The sequence below is a fragment of the Myotis myotis genome, unplaced genomic scaffold (genome assembly GCF_014108235.1).
Source record: "Myotis myotis isolate mMyoMyo1 unplaced genomic scaffold, mMyoMyo1.p scaffold_m19_p_20, whole genome shotgun sequence".
Taxonomy (NCBI): Eukaryota; Metazoa; Chordata; class Mammalia; order Chiroptera; family Vespertilionidae; genus Myotis; species Myotis myotis.
Window position 1 is genome coordinate 19824961 of NW_023416325.1, and position 15433 is coordinate 19840393.

Consider the following 15433-nt stretch of genomic DNA (forward strand, 5'->3'; position numbering starts at 1 on the left):
AGGACTATACCCGAATCCCCAATCCTTTGCAAACATCATTTGACACATGGGTTCCAGTCAACCCACCATCTGCATCATCAATGGTGACAGACAATCACACTCCTTCTACCCATCACCCAGATCTTACAAATGGACTCAAGGAGGCTTTAATCACAAGGGAACAAATCAAAGACACACCAGCTCTTCCCTGAGCCCACAGCTCCCGCTCCGGACCTGCCAAGATGTGAGGCTTGTGTATTCGGGATATTCCTGCTGGAGCTGAGTCTGGGAGACGGGGCTCCTAATTCACCTCTGGTATCACAGGCTGCCCCACAACACCGCTGCTGTGGCCATCCTCATGCAACACGGGAGCCGATGCCAATTTAAACACACACCGAAGGATTGGTCCACGCCGTTCAACTAAAACTGAAGCTATTTTTTTTCAATGTTCATGTCACTGGGCCAGGTTAGAAAGAGCAAATGCAAGAAAGTTCCTATCACCTGACATTTTCCTAATGTCAGTTCTCTACTGATGACCCCTTCTGTGTCAGGACAGACTGTGGATTCTGGACATTTCAAACCACGATGGTAAAGGCCCGCACACATGCTCTGATGCTTTGAGGAAAGCCAGAGTAATAGCCATCGGAATCTTACTCCAAGGCTTAGCAAACTAGGTCCGTGAGCCACCTCCAGCCCAGTGCCTGGTTCTGCAAATAAAGTTTTATCGGTACACAACCATGTACATCCATTTGTGTCCTGTCTGTGGCTGCCTTCACACTACAGTGGCTGAGAAGTTCCTATAGCAACTGTATGGCTGCAAAGCTGAAAATATTTACTACTGGAAAAAGTCTGCAGACCCCGATTTAGTCTGATCCAGTTAATTCCCACATGGAAAAAGTGAGTCTCAGAGATGTGGCTTTACAAATCCTTGAAGACAGGGGAATCTAGAACTGATTTCTTGACTCCCTGCGCTGTGCTCTGCCGAGGGATTTTAGCATTCAGAGTGCTTTCTGGAAGGGCAAACCTTCAACCACACACCCTGTGAATGGCAGAGTAAACCCGAATCCCCCCTTCTTAACTCTCCCGGAGGCAGAGCTTTGGGACTAAGCCCACGGGCGGGGAGCCCGGGTGGGACTGACCTGGTGATGATGGCCAGGTGGGGCGGGCTCATGCAGGCGCCCATGAACAGCACCACGTTCTCGTGCCGCGTCTGCCTGTAGGCCATCACCTCCCGCTTGAAGGCCTTCAGCTGCTCCTCGTTGTCCCTCTCGATGTCGATGAGCCGGATGGCCACCTCACCGTGCCAGCGGCCGTGGTACACCTGCCCGAAGCGGCCCTTCCCGATGAGCTCGCCGATCTCCAGCTGCTCGAAGGGGATGTCCCACTCCTGCAGGAAGATGCTGGTCTGGCTGGCCTTGCGCGGGAAGCTCCGGGCCGAGAGGAGGGACAGGTTCATCTCCTCGAAGTCGTCCTCCGACTCCTCGGCCTCGTCATGGCCCTCTTCGTTCTGTGGCCGAGGGGGAGAGAGAGAGCTATTCCTGCACTGCCTGGGGCATGGTGTCCTGCTGGGTCCGCTCTGCGCGGGTGCAGGCCTGGACCTGGCTCTCGGGATTCTTAACACCCTGAGAAGCCCAGTGTCCCTGAGACCACCCCCCACCCTCCCGTGTATTCATTAGGGCACAACCCCCCTGGGGATTTATCCAGCCCTGAGCTGTGTTTTCTACCAAGAATACAAATGGCTTGCCAACTTCTGCACAAGTAGCTTTCCCATGATGCACACCATATAATGGCCCATTAGGCTGGTGCCGGGAGGGGTCACCACTTGGTAGTTGTCCCGGAGTTAGAACAGCCATCACTCAGGACCCCGCACCCCGACCTGCCCCAAGCCCTCGGCTTTGCTGAGTTCCGGGAAGCCCCGGAAAGCTGGCTTCGCCATCCCCAGTTCTCACCTCTGAGGTTGGCTCCACTTCAATTTGAAGTAATGGATTTCCTTCCAAGCTTTAAAGAAAGAAAAATAAATGTGACCCTCGGGTGCAAAGGTGGGCCCCTGTAATGACCTTATCCTGGTATGAGACCCAAAGTGAGAAGTCCTCACCACAAGCCTTCATCTCGAATTCACTTCAGTGCTGCTGTCAGAAATAGCCCGTAACCTCGCCGTAAAAAACCGCACATGAGGACTTTGTTTTCAATACTTTTTCTGGGCTGCTCAGGGCTCATTTTTCATGACTGCATTGGTTTCCACTAATCTAGCAGCTTCCTATACACTGCTCTAAATGCCGTGGGTGGAAGAGTCCTCGGAGCCCTAGGTGTTCCCTAGAGAGAATTAATCAGGTCTCCAAGCTTCACTGGGATTTGGTATCTCCTGAAAGGATCTAGTGTTCATGTGTTTGTCTGTTCGTTCATTCATTCAATTACAATTATGTGCCAGGAACAGTGCTAAGCCCTTAGAAGGAAAAGAGTTGAAACTGGCCTGGCTCCTGACTTTAAGAAACATTACATTACCACTGAAGGAACTACAGGGAGTATGCAGATATTGTGCAGAAAGGCTAAACAAGGGCCCAAAGTCAGGTAGTAATTGAATAAATGGACTGAGATGGAAATTCCCAAGAGAGAGGATTCCTGGATGGATTTAGGAGTCCATCGTGTTTAGTTGGACTGTGCAGGTCACAGTGAATCGAGATGTGTGGAATGAGAATGAAGAGGAGGAAACAAGACTGTATTGTACTGGAGGACGCAGGTGTGTGTGTGTGTGTGTGTGTGTGTGTGTGTGTGTGTACTAAGTATATATATTGAAGGTATTGTGTGGGTATTATGGGATGTGCTCTGTGCAGTTGTCCCGGGCCTGTGAGTCTGGTGTCAGTGGGTATGTACTGAGGGTAAGAGGGGATGCTGGAGTACACGGGGTGGGAGGGGATGGGATACAGGCACAGCGTGTGTTGAAGAGTTTCTGGGGGTGATTTAGAGATGTGTATGTGTTTATAGGGTGAGCTACATCAGGTGGGAGGAAAGAATCAATGGATACCATGCCCCTTCCTATTTCCCAGCTCAGCAGATTCCCCTTCCCACCTCCTCATCTGGGGGCCTCCCCTATCCTGACCCTCAGACCCCAGGAAGCTGCTGACCCTGCCGACAGAGTCCATCTGCTCACTGGAGGGGCTCCCGGTGAGAGGGAGTCTGAAAGACCTAAGAACTAGCAGGAGAAAGGAGGGGGTCACAAAGTGGCATTTGCCATCATATTAACCCAATACTTATAGTTATTCCGACGGGAGGTGGAGTGACACGGCACAATGACAGCTAATATGCTGGGAGCCCGATGCCCTGGGGGAGGCTCAGGTGGGACAGTGCCGCTGGGATCCCTCCTCATACCCTACGACTCGGGCCTTTCTCTGTTCCATCCAGGCGAGGCTGCAGCAGCCGCGCTGTTAAATCATTTCCCCTCTGTGAGGAGGTAGCGCGCATCCCTCCACCTTAATCGGCGCCTGCACATTTAAGCAGACCGCAGGCACTGATTAACTGTTTTCTCGCTGGCGCTCCCTGGCTGTCGGTTCATAACCTGGAGCCCGTCTTGCACAAGTTGTGGAATTGGTTTGCGCGCCGCAGAGAAATGATCCGGGGCTACATGTCAGCACAATATCCCCCGGCAAACTGCGGCTCCTTTGATTTCAGAGATGCACCACTTGGGTCTTTAACAAAGTCTGTAACACGGTCAGAAAAAACGGAGCAGCTAGCAGAGATGGAAGAAAAACCGAGTTGGCAAAAATGTGAGTTGAGAAACCAGTCAAATCGAAACTAGGTGCCTAACAAGTCCCAGACCTTGGTCATCATCGAAGAAGCTGCGGAAGACGATGTCACTTCAGCTGCCCAAGCCACTGACCACCCCGAGGCTAAAGATGCCCACACAGAGATGTGCCCTGCCGTACTGTGTACAACAGTGAGGTGTGGGGAGAGGTAAGATCCTGCAATCAGGAAATGGGTAAGGAAATTATCCCACATTGACACAAAATTCTACAGCCGTTAAAAACAACGTGTGCGAAGGGTCTGGAATAATATGAAAAATGCGACGTTATAGCATTCTCGGATGAAAAAGTAGGATAGAGACTGTGTAGATCATGGATCACACAGAGATCAACTATGAATAGAAAGAGCACATATCTAATGGGCACATATTTACAGAATAGTCCATCGTATTAGTTATTCTGTACAATGTATTCTGTACATATTAGTTGTTTGTACAATGGCGTAAGCCTGAGGTCAGCGAACTTGTTCTATAAAGGACCAGATGGTAAATATTTTAGACTTTGCGGGCTATACAGTCTCTGTCGCAATGGCTCCACTCGGCGGTTGGAGTCTGAAAGCCACCAGAGAGTGTGTTGCAAACAAATGGGTGTGGCCGTGTTCCAATAAAACTTTATTTATAAAAACATGCGGCACATTGGATTCGTCCACCATAAGCTGTAATTTGCTGACCCCTGGTATACACCTAAATTACTTTTGAAAGGGGGGACAATGACATAGAAGAACAGCCCTTCCATTGAGCACTGGCTCTGGCCTGCACGTTGTCTTTCTGATCCTAGGAGGGTCGGGGGAAACAAGTCCAGCCCCTAGCAATCACACGTGACCGGCAGGGCCAGGAACACAGGACAGAGCTGACTTGTGGGGGGCCTCTCTCTGCCTGGGCTGCCACACTCTCCCTCTCTTTGCTTGACTCATCCCATGTCTCTCCCCCCTCCCCCCTCCCCCGCTATGTCTCCCTCCCCCACTGCCTCCCATCACGTCAATTCCAGGAAGAGGAAGGCAGAGGGGTCCTGAGTGGACTGCAGGCTTGGGGGGAGGCAGAGGCCTCTGTGCCACTTACATGGGATTGGAGGTCACTGGATGCAGGACGACCTGGGGCGCCCGGGTCGGCGTCTCCAGCACCGGCACCACATCTGACAGCAGAGATCAGATAGTCAGGACCCGGACGTGGAGCACACCCACCAACACCTGACTTCTGGAAGCTGGTAGCTGCTCACCAGCTCGTGGGTCCCCTCCCCTTCCTGGACCACCTGCTTAGATGCAGCAGTGGTCCAGATGGCATCTTGACCGAAATTCCCTGCCTACCTAGGGGGCTGCCAGAACCCCCAAGCCTCTGGTCATCTCCAAATCCTCCCCACTCCTGCTTCCCTTTGGAATGACGAGGTCACATGGTTTGACCACCTCTCCCCTTCCATGTGCTCTGGACCTCCCCTGCTCTTGCCCGTCCTTCTACTGTGGACCACCTTCCCAGACGACCTCCTTGGTGCCATTGCGCCCTTGGGACCCCCCACACTTTCCTTTTCCACTTCCACGTCTAGCCATTGTCCTGGGGCCAGGTGATCCCACCACCACCCTCACTGAGCTTGTCCGCTCCGACATTCACCTTCATCCATCCCACTCAGAAGGGGCTGAGCTCACAGGGACTCACCTGGGAAGATGAACTGCTGCTTGTATTGGTAGTAGTGGGACGCTAGCAAGAGAACAAAATCACCAAAGTGAGTGCTGCCCTAGAGCAGGCCCTTCAGGTACCCAATGGGGCTCCCACAGCCACCGTGTGGGTTCTCTGCCCACCCTTAAGGGTTTCCAGACTCCTGCAGACACCCTGAATTCCAAGGGACTGAGACGTGTAAAGACACCAGAGCACTAAACATCCAAGCCAACCCTCTCGTTAAAAACTCTCTGAATACAGAGCACCCCAAGTCAGAGTCATTCGGAGCACAACCCCATTTTTGGCAAATACGTAAGAACGCACACAGAGAAAAGTCTGTGGAACCACAATCTAAAATGTTAAATTTTCCCCTTTGGGTAGCGTGACTGCAGTGACTTAAAAAACAACAAGAAGGAGTTTCCTGTGTTTTCCAAATTCTCTGCATGGAGCATTGTATTCGTCTTCTTATTGCTGCTGTAACAAATTATCACAAACTTTGTGGCTTAACACAAAAGAAATTTATTGTCTTACAGGTCTTTGGAGGCTAAGTCTGAAATAAGTCCTAAGGGCTAAAAGCAAGGAGTTGCCAGGACTGGTTCCTTCTGCAGTTTCTTGCCTCCTCCGGCCCTTGGGGCTGCCTGCACTGCTTGGCTCACAGCCCAATCTCGGCTCCGTCTGACACTGCCTTCCACTGTCTTTGACCTTCTTGCCTCCCTCGCATGAGGATCCTTAGGATGACATTTAGAGGCCCCAGAAAATCCAGGATAATCTTTCCACTTCAAGACCCTTAACAAAGTCACAGCTGCCAAGTACCTTCTGCCATATAAGGTAACATAATCACAGACCCCGCGACTAGAACGTGGTCACCTTTGGGGGACCATTAGCCTGCCTACCACAGTATGAATTAATTTCCACGTGTAGGAAAACTGATGTAAAAGAAATATCCTCAGCGTCACTGCTGATTCTCCTACAATTCATTTTACTTCCAGTTCAGCCCTCTCAGAGGCCAGTTCTTCCAGACAATTCCCAGGGCTCTAACTTACGGCGGGGGCAGGGGGGCGGGGGGTGACGGGCCTGGAGCAGAGCAGCCACGGAGTGTCAGGGAATGGTCAGATCACACAGAGCTTTCTAATCTCAAATAAAGGAAGCGAGCAGGGTGGGCTCAGACGCAGTCTCAATGGGTGGAGATAACTTCCAAAAACAATGTTATTCATTCAGGGACAAGCTACAGCTGGGAGCTGGCTCACAGAGGATTAGCAGAGAGGATTAGTGGTTCCAAGCCCGAGGTCTGAAGGCCGATCCTGGAGGCAGGGCTGAATCCTGGCTCCTCTGTTGGCTGTTTGTAAAAGCTTGGGCAACTCTCTCCGAGTCTGTCTCCATGTGCATACCGTAGGGATGATAAGAGTCTTCCCTTATAGGGCTGAGCTCATCCTTATATGAAACAGGAGTGCACAGTAGGTATGGAGTAAGTATTGGCTGCTATGAATGAGCCAATATCTTTTGATGCTGTCTTAACTAACAGGTAAGAATGATTTTTAATTAAGAGGCAATCAGATAGCTTCAGAGAGCTAAACCATTAGCTGCCCTTGAGGTTGGAATTGATGGATAATCCCCACCCCCAACCCTACCCCAGGATGGAGAGCAAGCCCTGGCATCTCAGGATCCCAAGCGCCTGGTCTGGCACCTGGACCCGTGGGTGCACAACTCATGTTTGTTGAACTAACTCCCTTTCTTTTAGTGCAACAAGTGCCCAAATTCCAGGTAGCTGGAATCCAAACGGATGCATTTTTTATTCTAGAAAATGAGTTGCCCGGGATGGGAAGCACAGCAATTCAAGGTCACAGATCAAAGCTTTAAAAGAAAACCAACCTCCATGATTTGTGGGACCTTCTTCTGCTGGGTAACCTAGGTTTTTTGTTTGTTTGCTTGCTTTTAATTGCATGCAGGCATTTTGCTGTCAACAAGGGGCTAAAATTAAAGGAAGAAAAGTACCCGTGGTTCTCAATAGGCTTAGCTGATCTCTTCCCTCCGGCGGGAATGGGGGATTCAGTGGCCGCAGAAAGGTTAGCTGGCAGGGACAGCCATCTCAGGAGGAGGGGCTGGGCAACAGAAGGAGCCCTGCTCTGAGGAGGGACAGGTGCCGGGCAATAGGACACCCCGCAAATGCCTGCACGTACAGAGTCAACCCCTCCTCGACTCTTCCGTGCAGGAGCACAGCTGTGCCTGGCGACTAAAGGGAGGGAGTGGCTGGAAAAGGGGACAGCGTCACTGTGAGCCCTGTGCTCGCCGATGAGGGACACCAGCGAGAAGCGGCTCCAAGGGACAGCTGGTGAACCCGAGTGGCCTGCTCAGGGCACCTAGTGGCTCCTGGGCCGCTGGCATCACAGGATCATGAAGACTGAGAGGCTTAGATGAGCAGACGTCAGAGGGCAGGAGGCCACCGTGAAAGTGCGTCCACTCTGGAGTCCCCACCGCTTCCTCCCTAGGGCCTCCCCAGTCAGCAGCCTGAGTGGTCTTCTGAATGGAAGGATCTGGAAGGAAGAAGGATCCCTTGCCTCAACCTTTCAGTGGCCTCTTACTGTGTCTTCAATAAAATCTAAATCCCTGCTCGGCCCGTGTGGCTCAGTTGGTTGAGCGTCCTCCCATGCACTAAGCGGTCACTGGTCCATTCCGGTGAGGACACATGCCTGGGTTTCAGGCTTGATCCCCAGAAGGGGCGTGCAGGAGGAAACCGATCATCAGTGCTTCTAGCTATCTCTCCCTCTCACTTCCTCTCTCTCTCAAAATCAATAAAAACATGTTTTTTAAAAACCTAAATTCCCGCCAAGCCCTGCAAGGCCCCGCCAGGCCTAAGCCTGCAGCTCTGTCTCACTTGGCGCCCTCCTCCCTTGTTTGTGGCACTCAGGCCATTGGACAACTTTTCAGCTCTTTCCTGTGGCAGGGCCTTTGCAGGTGCTCCCCTCTCTCTGCCAGGACTACTCTCCCCATTTTCAGGACTCACCTGCCTCTGATATTTCAACTTGAACTTGTTTTCTTCTTGAATTTGCTCCCAGCACTGTTCTTCCTCTCATTTTCATGTCTGTTTGCTTGGTTCACACCTGTCTCTCCCACTAAGCTACAAACTCCAGGAGAACAGACTGTGAGAGGCAGAACAATCCTACCCTCCCCTGTCCTAATCCCTGGAAACTGTGACCACATTACTTCACATGGCGAAAGGGACTCTGCAGATGTGACCACGTTGAGGATCTTGAGATGGGGAGACTATGCTGGGTTCTCTGGGTGCATCCTAAATGCAATCACAAGGGTCCTCATGAGAGGGAGGCCGGAGGATCCGAGTAGAGTCAGAAAAGGAGCTGTGAGAATGGAAGCAGAGGCTGGAGTAGTGCGGGGCCACTAGCCAAGGAATGCTGGCGGCTACTAGGAGCTGTCAGGCAAGGAGATGGATTTTCCCCCTAGAACCTTGCACAGAAAACACCCTGCTGACACCTTGGTTTTCAGCCCAGAGACACAAAATGTGGACTTGTGACCTCTATCACTGTAAGGTAACAGATGTGTCCTGTCCTAAGGCATGACGCTTGTGGCAGTGTTACAGCAGCAACAGGAAACTCATACCGGGCGTGTCTGCTCTGTGCATGTCCCCTCCGTACATAGTGCCTCGGACAGTACCTGGAACATCGGAGATGCTAAATAAATGCATGTTCAGGAAATAAATACATGGATGTGGTCGGAAGGTCAGAAGACGACTTGAGAGGGAGAAAAACTGCAGCCCTGGGCAGTGCATGAACTCAAGTGGGAATGTGTGAGGCAGAAGAATCCTTGGGGTCCTGTCACCCACCTACGTCCTTTCAGAGGTGAGCAAGCTGAAGCCGGAGGCCACATGGCAGGAGTGTGATAGAGGAGAGTGAATCCAGAACTCCAGCTCATGCAGAGCCCTCTCCTGACGGGGGGGTAAGACTCGGAATGCAGCCCGCTCCGCTCAGGCGTGGGGGCCCTGAGAGCCTGGGCCCAGGGTCCCCTGCCAGTTTCAACGATTTAGTCCATAAGACAACTGCCAGCTGCCCCTGTGACTTAGACGTGGGTGGAGACGCCGGCTTGCTGCTGACCAACAGACATAGCCTTTCCTTCTCGGAGCCGCCGTTTCCTCGCCTGTTAAACGGAGCTGATAATACCCCGTGGCTACTCTAAAGATCCAGTGAGTCATGTGTGGCAAGAGTCCTGCATGTAAGACTCGCTCCACATGCCTTCAAGCGTGCCCCCAAGTGACCCTGGCATGAACCCAACACCTCCTCGCCTCCCCGAGCCCTGGGGTACCTGGCAGGTTGAAGGCCTTCTGCTGCCTGGTGCACTGCGGGGAAGGGTGGAGGGGAGACGGCGGCGTGGCGCTGGGAGGGAGCGGGGGTGCTGGCGAGGAGGGCGTGGAGGACGTCGTGGACGAGGGGTTGCTGCTGGAGTCTGGCTGGTAAGGGACAGGAATGTGGTCCTGCAGAAGGAAAACAGGGCGGGGGCAGCAGTGAGAGTGAGCTGAGCAGGAAGAGACCCACGCCAGCATCCTCACCCCCGGATCCTTCCAACATCCCCAGCAGGTGGCATCCAGCTGTGGAAGGAACAGTTTCTGTAATCAAGTTCCTGTCCACTGTCCGGACCCCCGAGTGAAAGGTGACCACGGAATGCAAGCACGTGGGTGACAGCCACGCTCCCGTTCTCTCTGATTCGGGAGAGAGCCACGCGGAGGTGCCCAGTGTGCTCTTCCCATCCCGACACCTCTCTTCCCGGGTGTTTATTAAAGAATCAGCAGCCTGACAGCTCAGGGGAGAGCGGGAGAGGAGCCTCCGCACCGCCCTCGCATCTGCACTGGAACCAGCGCGGCCTCTCCTGGCCCCCGAACCTGCTCTAAAGCAAAGATGAAGGTGAATCCAGTGTGCATCCTCACAATGGCCCTGGCGGGTGAGGGCAGGAGCTGTGGAGTGGGCTGAGCAGTGTTCCACCTGGAACCGCAGAGGGGGACCTTACTTTACAAAAGGACTCCACGCGCCCTGAACGTACGGATCTTGAGATGAGATCTTCCTGGGTTGGGGTGGGCCTAACTCCAATGCCAAGTGTCCTTATAAGAAACAGAAAGGGAGGGACACACAGAGGGAAAGGCCATGCACACATGGCAGGAGAGGTTGGACTGATGCTGCTGCTACAAGCCAAGGAACGGCAAGGATTGCGGAGCCGCCGGAGGCTAGGAGCGAGCATGGAGGGGATTCTCGGGGTCTCCAGAAGGAACCAGCCCTGCTGGAACCTTCATTTCAGACCTCTGGCCTCCAGAATAAGTGACTGTTGTTTTAGCTTCCAAGGCTGTGCTCATTTGTTACGGCAGCTCCGGGAAGCAAGTGTAAGCAGGATCTGCAGTAGCCAGGTGCCAGGCACAGTGTGGCCCGCCAATAAATGTGTGCTAGACAAAGGAAAACAGGAAAGAAAGAACAGGAAGGAGGAGAGTGGAGAGGTGGAGAGGAGAGAGGGAGGGAGAAGATCTATCTCTTCCTACTAGACTATGTCGTATTCATCTTGGAATCTGCAGAACTTAGTACAGAAACAAAAACTAAGAGGTTGCTCATGAATGAATGAATGAATGAATGAATATAAAAAAGGAAAGATGGAAGGAGAGGTGGAGGGAGGGAGAGGAGGAGGAACTGTCTTTATGGAGAAAGGAATTATCTCTACATCCTTGAGGATAGGAACCATGTCATTCTCTTCCGTGTAGCAAAGCTCAGGGCTGATGTGAACAAACTGAATCAGAGAGAGAGAGAGAGAGAGAGAGAGAGAGAGAGAGAGAGAGAGAGATGGTGCCCACTTTCCCTGGCAGAATCACTCCCATAGGAGGGGACTCAGATCTGAGTCCCAATAGGACCAGCAGCAGGAGGCTGTGTTCCATCAGAGGGAAACTCAAGCTCCCACCTCATGCAGGGAAGGGAAACATCCTTTAGGACCACCAAGTCCAAGCCCTTCACTCTACAGAGGGGGCACTGAAACTCAAAGGGGGGGGGGTGACTTGTTGGAAGCGTACAGAGAGTTAATGGCTCTGGCCTAGAAGCAGAAACATAAGGTTGTGCCATCTCCACACTTCCTCCTCCTCCATCTCCTCCATCCTCCTCCATCTCCACTTCCTCCTCCATCTCCCCATCCTCCTCCTCCTCCTCCATCTCCTTCTCCTCTGGCTCTCTCCTCTCTTTTCTTCTTTTTCCTCTTTCCCCCTCCTTCCTATTCCTCCTTCTGCTCTTCCACTCCACCTCCTTCTCCCTCTTCCTCCTCCATCCTCTTTCTTCTTCCACTTTCTTCCTCCTAATCCTCCTTGTGTTCCTCTTCCTCATTCTCTGTCTTCTTCTTTATCCATTTCCATGCCCTGAGTATCCAGTGCTGGACTAAATTCTTTACACATATCACTGTATCCAATCCTCTCCACAATCCCAATAGTAGTGTCTGCTATGATACTTCTCCTTTTACAGAGGGAAAAATCAAGGCAGAGAGATCTTGCTCTGATCACATAGCAAGTGAAGACACTGAGTTCCAAGCCTTCTGACTAAAAAATGCAGACTCTAACCATTATGCCGAAGGAAAAAGCTGGGCTTCTGCGAACCTGGATTGACTGAGCTAGACCGGAGAGGAGACAGACAGCAATGAAAAGGAAATCTTCAGACCAAATTGGCTTAGAAATCTATTGCACTAACTACATCATTGCCTGACAAAAAGAATCTGTGTGAAGCCAGTGAGAAGAGAAAGAGGGGAAAAAATAACCCAGCTCTATCATAGATTCTGTCCACCTTCATGTCAAAGCCACTTTCTTAATAGAGGTTAATTTATTTCTCTTATCAAATTCTCCTGCTGGCAGACAAGCAGAACAATGTCACAGTAATTGATCTATCTGACCCTTGTTTCTGTCCCATCTGACACCAAGAGGCTCATTGTGCCTAGAAATCGAGAGGGGGGGGGGGTTGTGATGGCTCTGAGCTCCTTGTCCCCAAGATGTCACAAAGGAAAGGCTGGGTTACAGGCATGCAGTTACTTTCCAGGGGCCTCATTGTGCAAGCCCCCTCATCCCTTCCAGAGATGGGGATCCCCTCTCCTAGAGACCCATCTTTTTCAAATAATAAAGAAAAATGGAATTTTGACCAGAAACCCAAGATTTAAGCTGATGATAATAGCTAGAATTTCCTGGACACTTACCATGTGCCAAGGAACTGCACTAAGTTCTTTTAATGTTGATTATTTTATTCTTCCCCACAATAACTCTCTGAGGTTGGTGCTTTTATTACCCACCATAGACATTTTAAAACATGGCCACAAATTCCTTGGACTCTTCCCATCAACAGGATGGGGTCTACATCTCCTCCCCTTGAATCTGAGTAGGCTGTGACTGTTTCTATCAGCAGAATGCAACAGAACGGTCACTGCCAGCCCTTGGCTAATGCAAGCCAAGACCATCACTGCATGGACTCATATTGCCAGGTTATAAAAACCCATGTATCTTCCACACTGTTTGCTGAAACAGCTGCCCTTCAAACCCTGAGCTGCCATGCGAGAAGCCTAACTATGTGAGGCAGCCATATTGGAAGGAAGCCCAAGCCACAAGGCAGGCCCACATGCAGGGGCTTCTGTGGAGCTTCTACAGAGCCCAGGCTTTGACTCCTCCCAACCTGGCACCAGACCTGTGAGTGAAGGAGCCTCTAGATCTGGGAATGGCCAGCTTTTTCAGGTAACAAATCTATTGTGCTTTGTGAGCCATGTGGTCTCTGTTGGAACTACTCAATTCTGCCATTGTAGCATGAAAACAGCCATAAACAATAAGAGTGTGGCTTGTTCCAATCCAACTTTATTCACACACACAGGTGGTAAACTGGATTTGGCCTGTAAACCTTAGTTGCCAAACCCTGTTCTAGATTATTCCGGCTCCCCACTGTGTGAGTTCTCCCAGTTGAGTCCCTGGACATTATGAAGCAGAGACAGTGCCCCCTGTGCTGCTTCTTAATAGCTGCCCCACAGACTCCAGGAGCATAATTAAAGGGCTGTTGTTGTATACCACTAAGTTTGTTTGAGCAGTAGTGCGTAACTGGAATGTACCCATTTTACAGACAAGAAAACTGAGGCTCTGAGAGATTCCATTACTTGCCCAGAGTCTCACAGCTGGTAAATGGAGGAAGCCAAGGCTGGCTGCTAGGTTTGCCTGATTTTAGAGGCCAAGTTCTCAACTGCTGAGATGATGCTGCACGGAATCAGATGGTGAATGACTGAAATCAACTAGTGAAAATGGTGGGTGATAGCAGGAGAGTAAAAGGACATGGGCTGTGGTGGGGAGGCATGGAGAAGGAGGTCAGGGACGGAGAGAGGGACCATATTATGCACTGCCTTACAGGGTGCAGTATTTGATTTGTTTTCTAAATGCACTAGAAAATGACCAGATGCTTTTTAAGCAGAGGTGACACAATTTAAATTATATTCATTAAGAAGCACTCTGGTTGCTGTGTGGAGAACAGACTGGGAAAGGGGCCATGTCCTCGGCAGCCTCATGCAGAGAAGCGAGACTGTGCCTCACCGGTGAGAAGTCCCGGTGCTCTTCTGGGTCCTGAACACACTCAGGCTGATCCCCACTTTACCACCTTTAATACCATGCACGGAGGCGTCTGGGGCTTGAGAAACCACCTGCTGGCAAGTACAACTTGTGCCTCCTCCTGTGGGGCTGGAAGCAGCCTGGGATAACTTCGGTGGAGTCCAACCAGCAGGCCAAACAAAGGCTGTGGAAATCATACTGAACATTTGCAGGTCTCATTGGAAAGAAAGATGCCTAGATAGGCCCACGTCTGAGGATCAGCAGGAAGTCCAGCAAAGTGGCTGTGGCTCTCGGAGGCCCCCGCACACACCCGTCCACCCGTCTCCGGCAGGAGCTCAGAAATAGATCCCTGTCCCCCGGTGGTTTGACTCAACAGATGTGTCAGAAAGCGCAGAACCATCTGCAACGCTAATCCCGCCAGATGGCGAAACATCTCACAGAGCAAAGAGTGCGGGGTCTGGACAACTATGGAACCCGTCTCAAACTCTCCTGCTAATCCCTGCTGACCGTCCTCCACACTCATTCATCCTCATCTCCGTGTGCCGGCTCCCTCAGTCAGACAGGTTCCTGGCGCTCACTCTCCACTGATGGCTGGATGCCCCCCAAGCTTGACTCAACACCAACCACACAGAATTAGCAGTGCCAGGTGCTGGGAGGCGAGGCAGTGCTCCAGGAAGCCCACCGAATCCTCCTCCGGACCCCTCCTCCCTCCTGCAGCGGCAGCCCCAGCCGGCCCAATAGAACCCCAGCCTCACCTTGTTGATTTTGTTGGTTTTGGGGAGTGTCTGACTGATGTGCAGGTCCGAATATCGGGGTGGCTTTCGCAGAGGGTTGTTGATGTCACACGGGACCGACTCTGTCCGGACTAGCCTTGCTGGATCCGTAGGGATAAAAGCAGCGATTTGGGAGTTTAAGTATTACTTGGGCTTCCATTCCAGGACAGCAGAGGCCCACCCCCAGGCTGGAAGGGAGTCACTAAAAATGACAGTTGTCATGTCAGGGTAGTGGCATCAGGAGCTCTCTGTGGCCGTTGTTTTCATTGTCAATATGTGACTTGACCATGACAAATTATAATAATAAAACGGAAGCTATCTGTTTGTTTTCAGTTCCATAATTGTTTCACATTGGTGCTCATTCCAGAGCTGAGCTCCTTTGAAATACAAGAGGTTCCTGATTTCTCAGGGTCTGTGATCAGTGGACAAGCTCATTATGGCCACCCATCCCTGCCCCGTCCGACCTTCATGTCAGGATCACCTTTCATTACTTGTCGGATTTCTCAGGCTTGAGCAGCCTGTCCCATGTCGAAACACATTTGTCCTAATCAAGGCCACTGGGGTCCCCGGAGGAAAGGCTTGGCTTTCCCAGCGTCCCTTTCTGCATCATTCTGAAGCTACACAGAGATCTGGGCACACGGCTGATGCTAA

General features: G+C 51.6%; 1 protein-coding gene across 1 annotated transcript in view; it reads right to left on the minus strand.

The window, feature by feature from the left end:
* KSR2 (kinase suppressor of ras 2) overlaps positions 1–15433 on the minus strand; it is a 269125-nt gene that overhangs the window by 40233 nt on the left and 213459 nt on the right. The window contains exons 9-14 of the mRNA XM_036354302.1: positions 14765–14883; positions 9734–9902; positions 5423–5464; positions 4835–4907; positions 1929–1977; positions 1119–1486 (exon numbers count right to left, since the gene is read on the minus strand). Coding sequence (XP_036210195.1) covers positions 1119–1486; positions 1929–1977; positions 4835–4907; positions 5423–5464; positions 9734–9902; positions 14765–14883 — 820 coding nt within the window. The remainder of the gene's footprint in view (positions 1–1118; positions 1487–1928; positions 1978–4834; positions 4908–5422; positions 5465–9733; positions 9903–14764; positions 14884–15433) is intronic.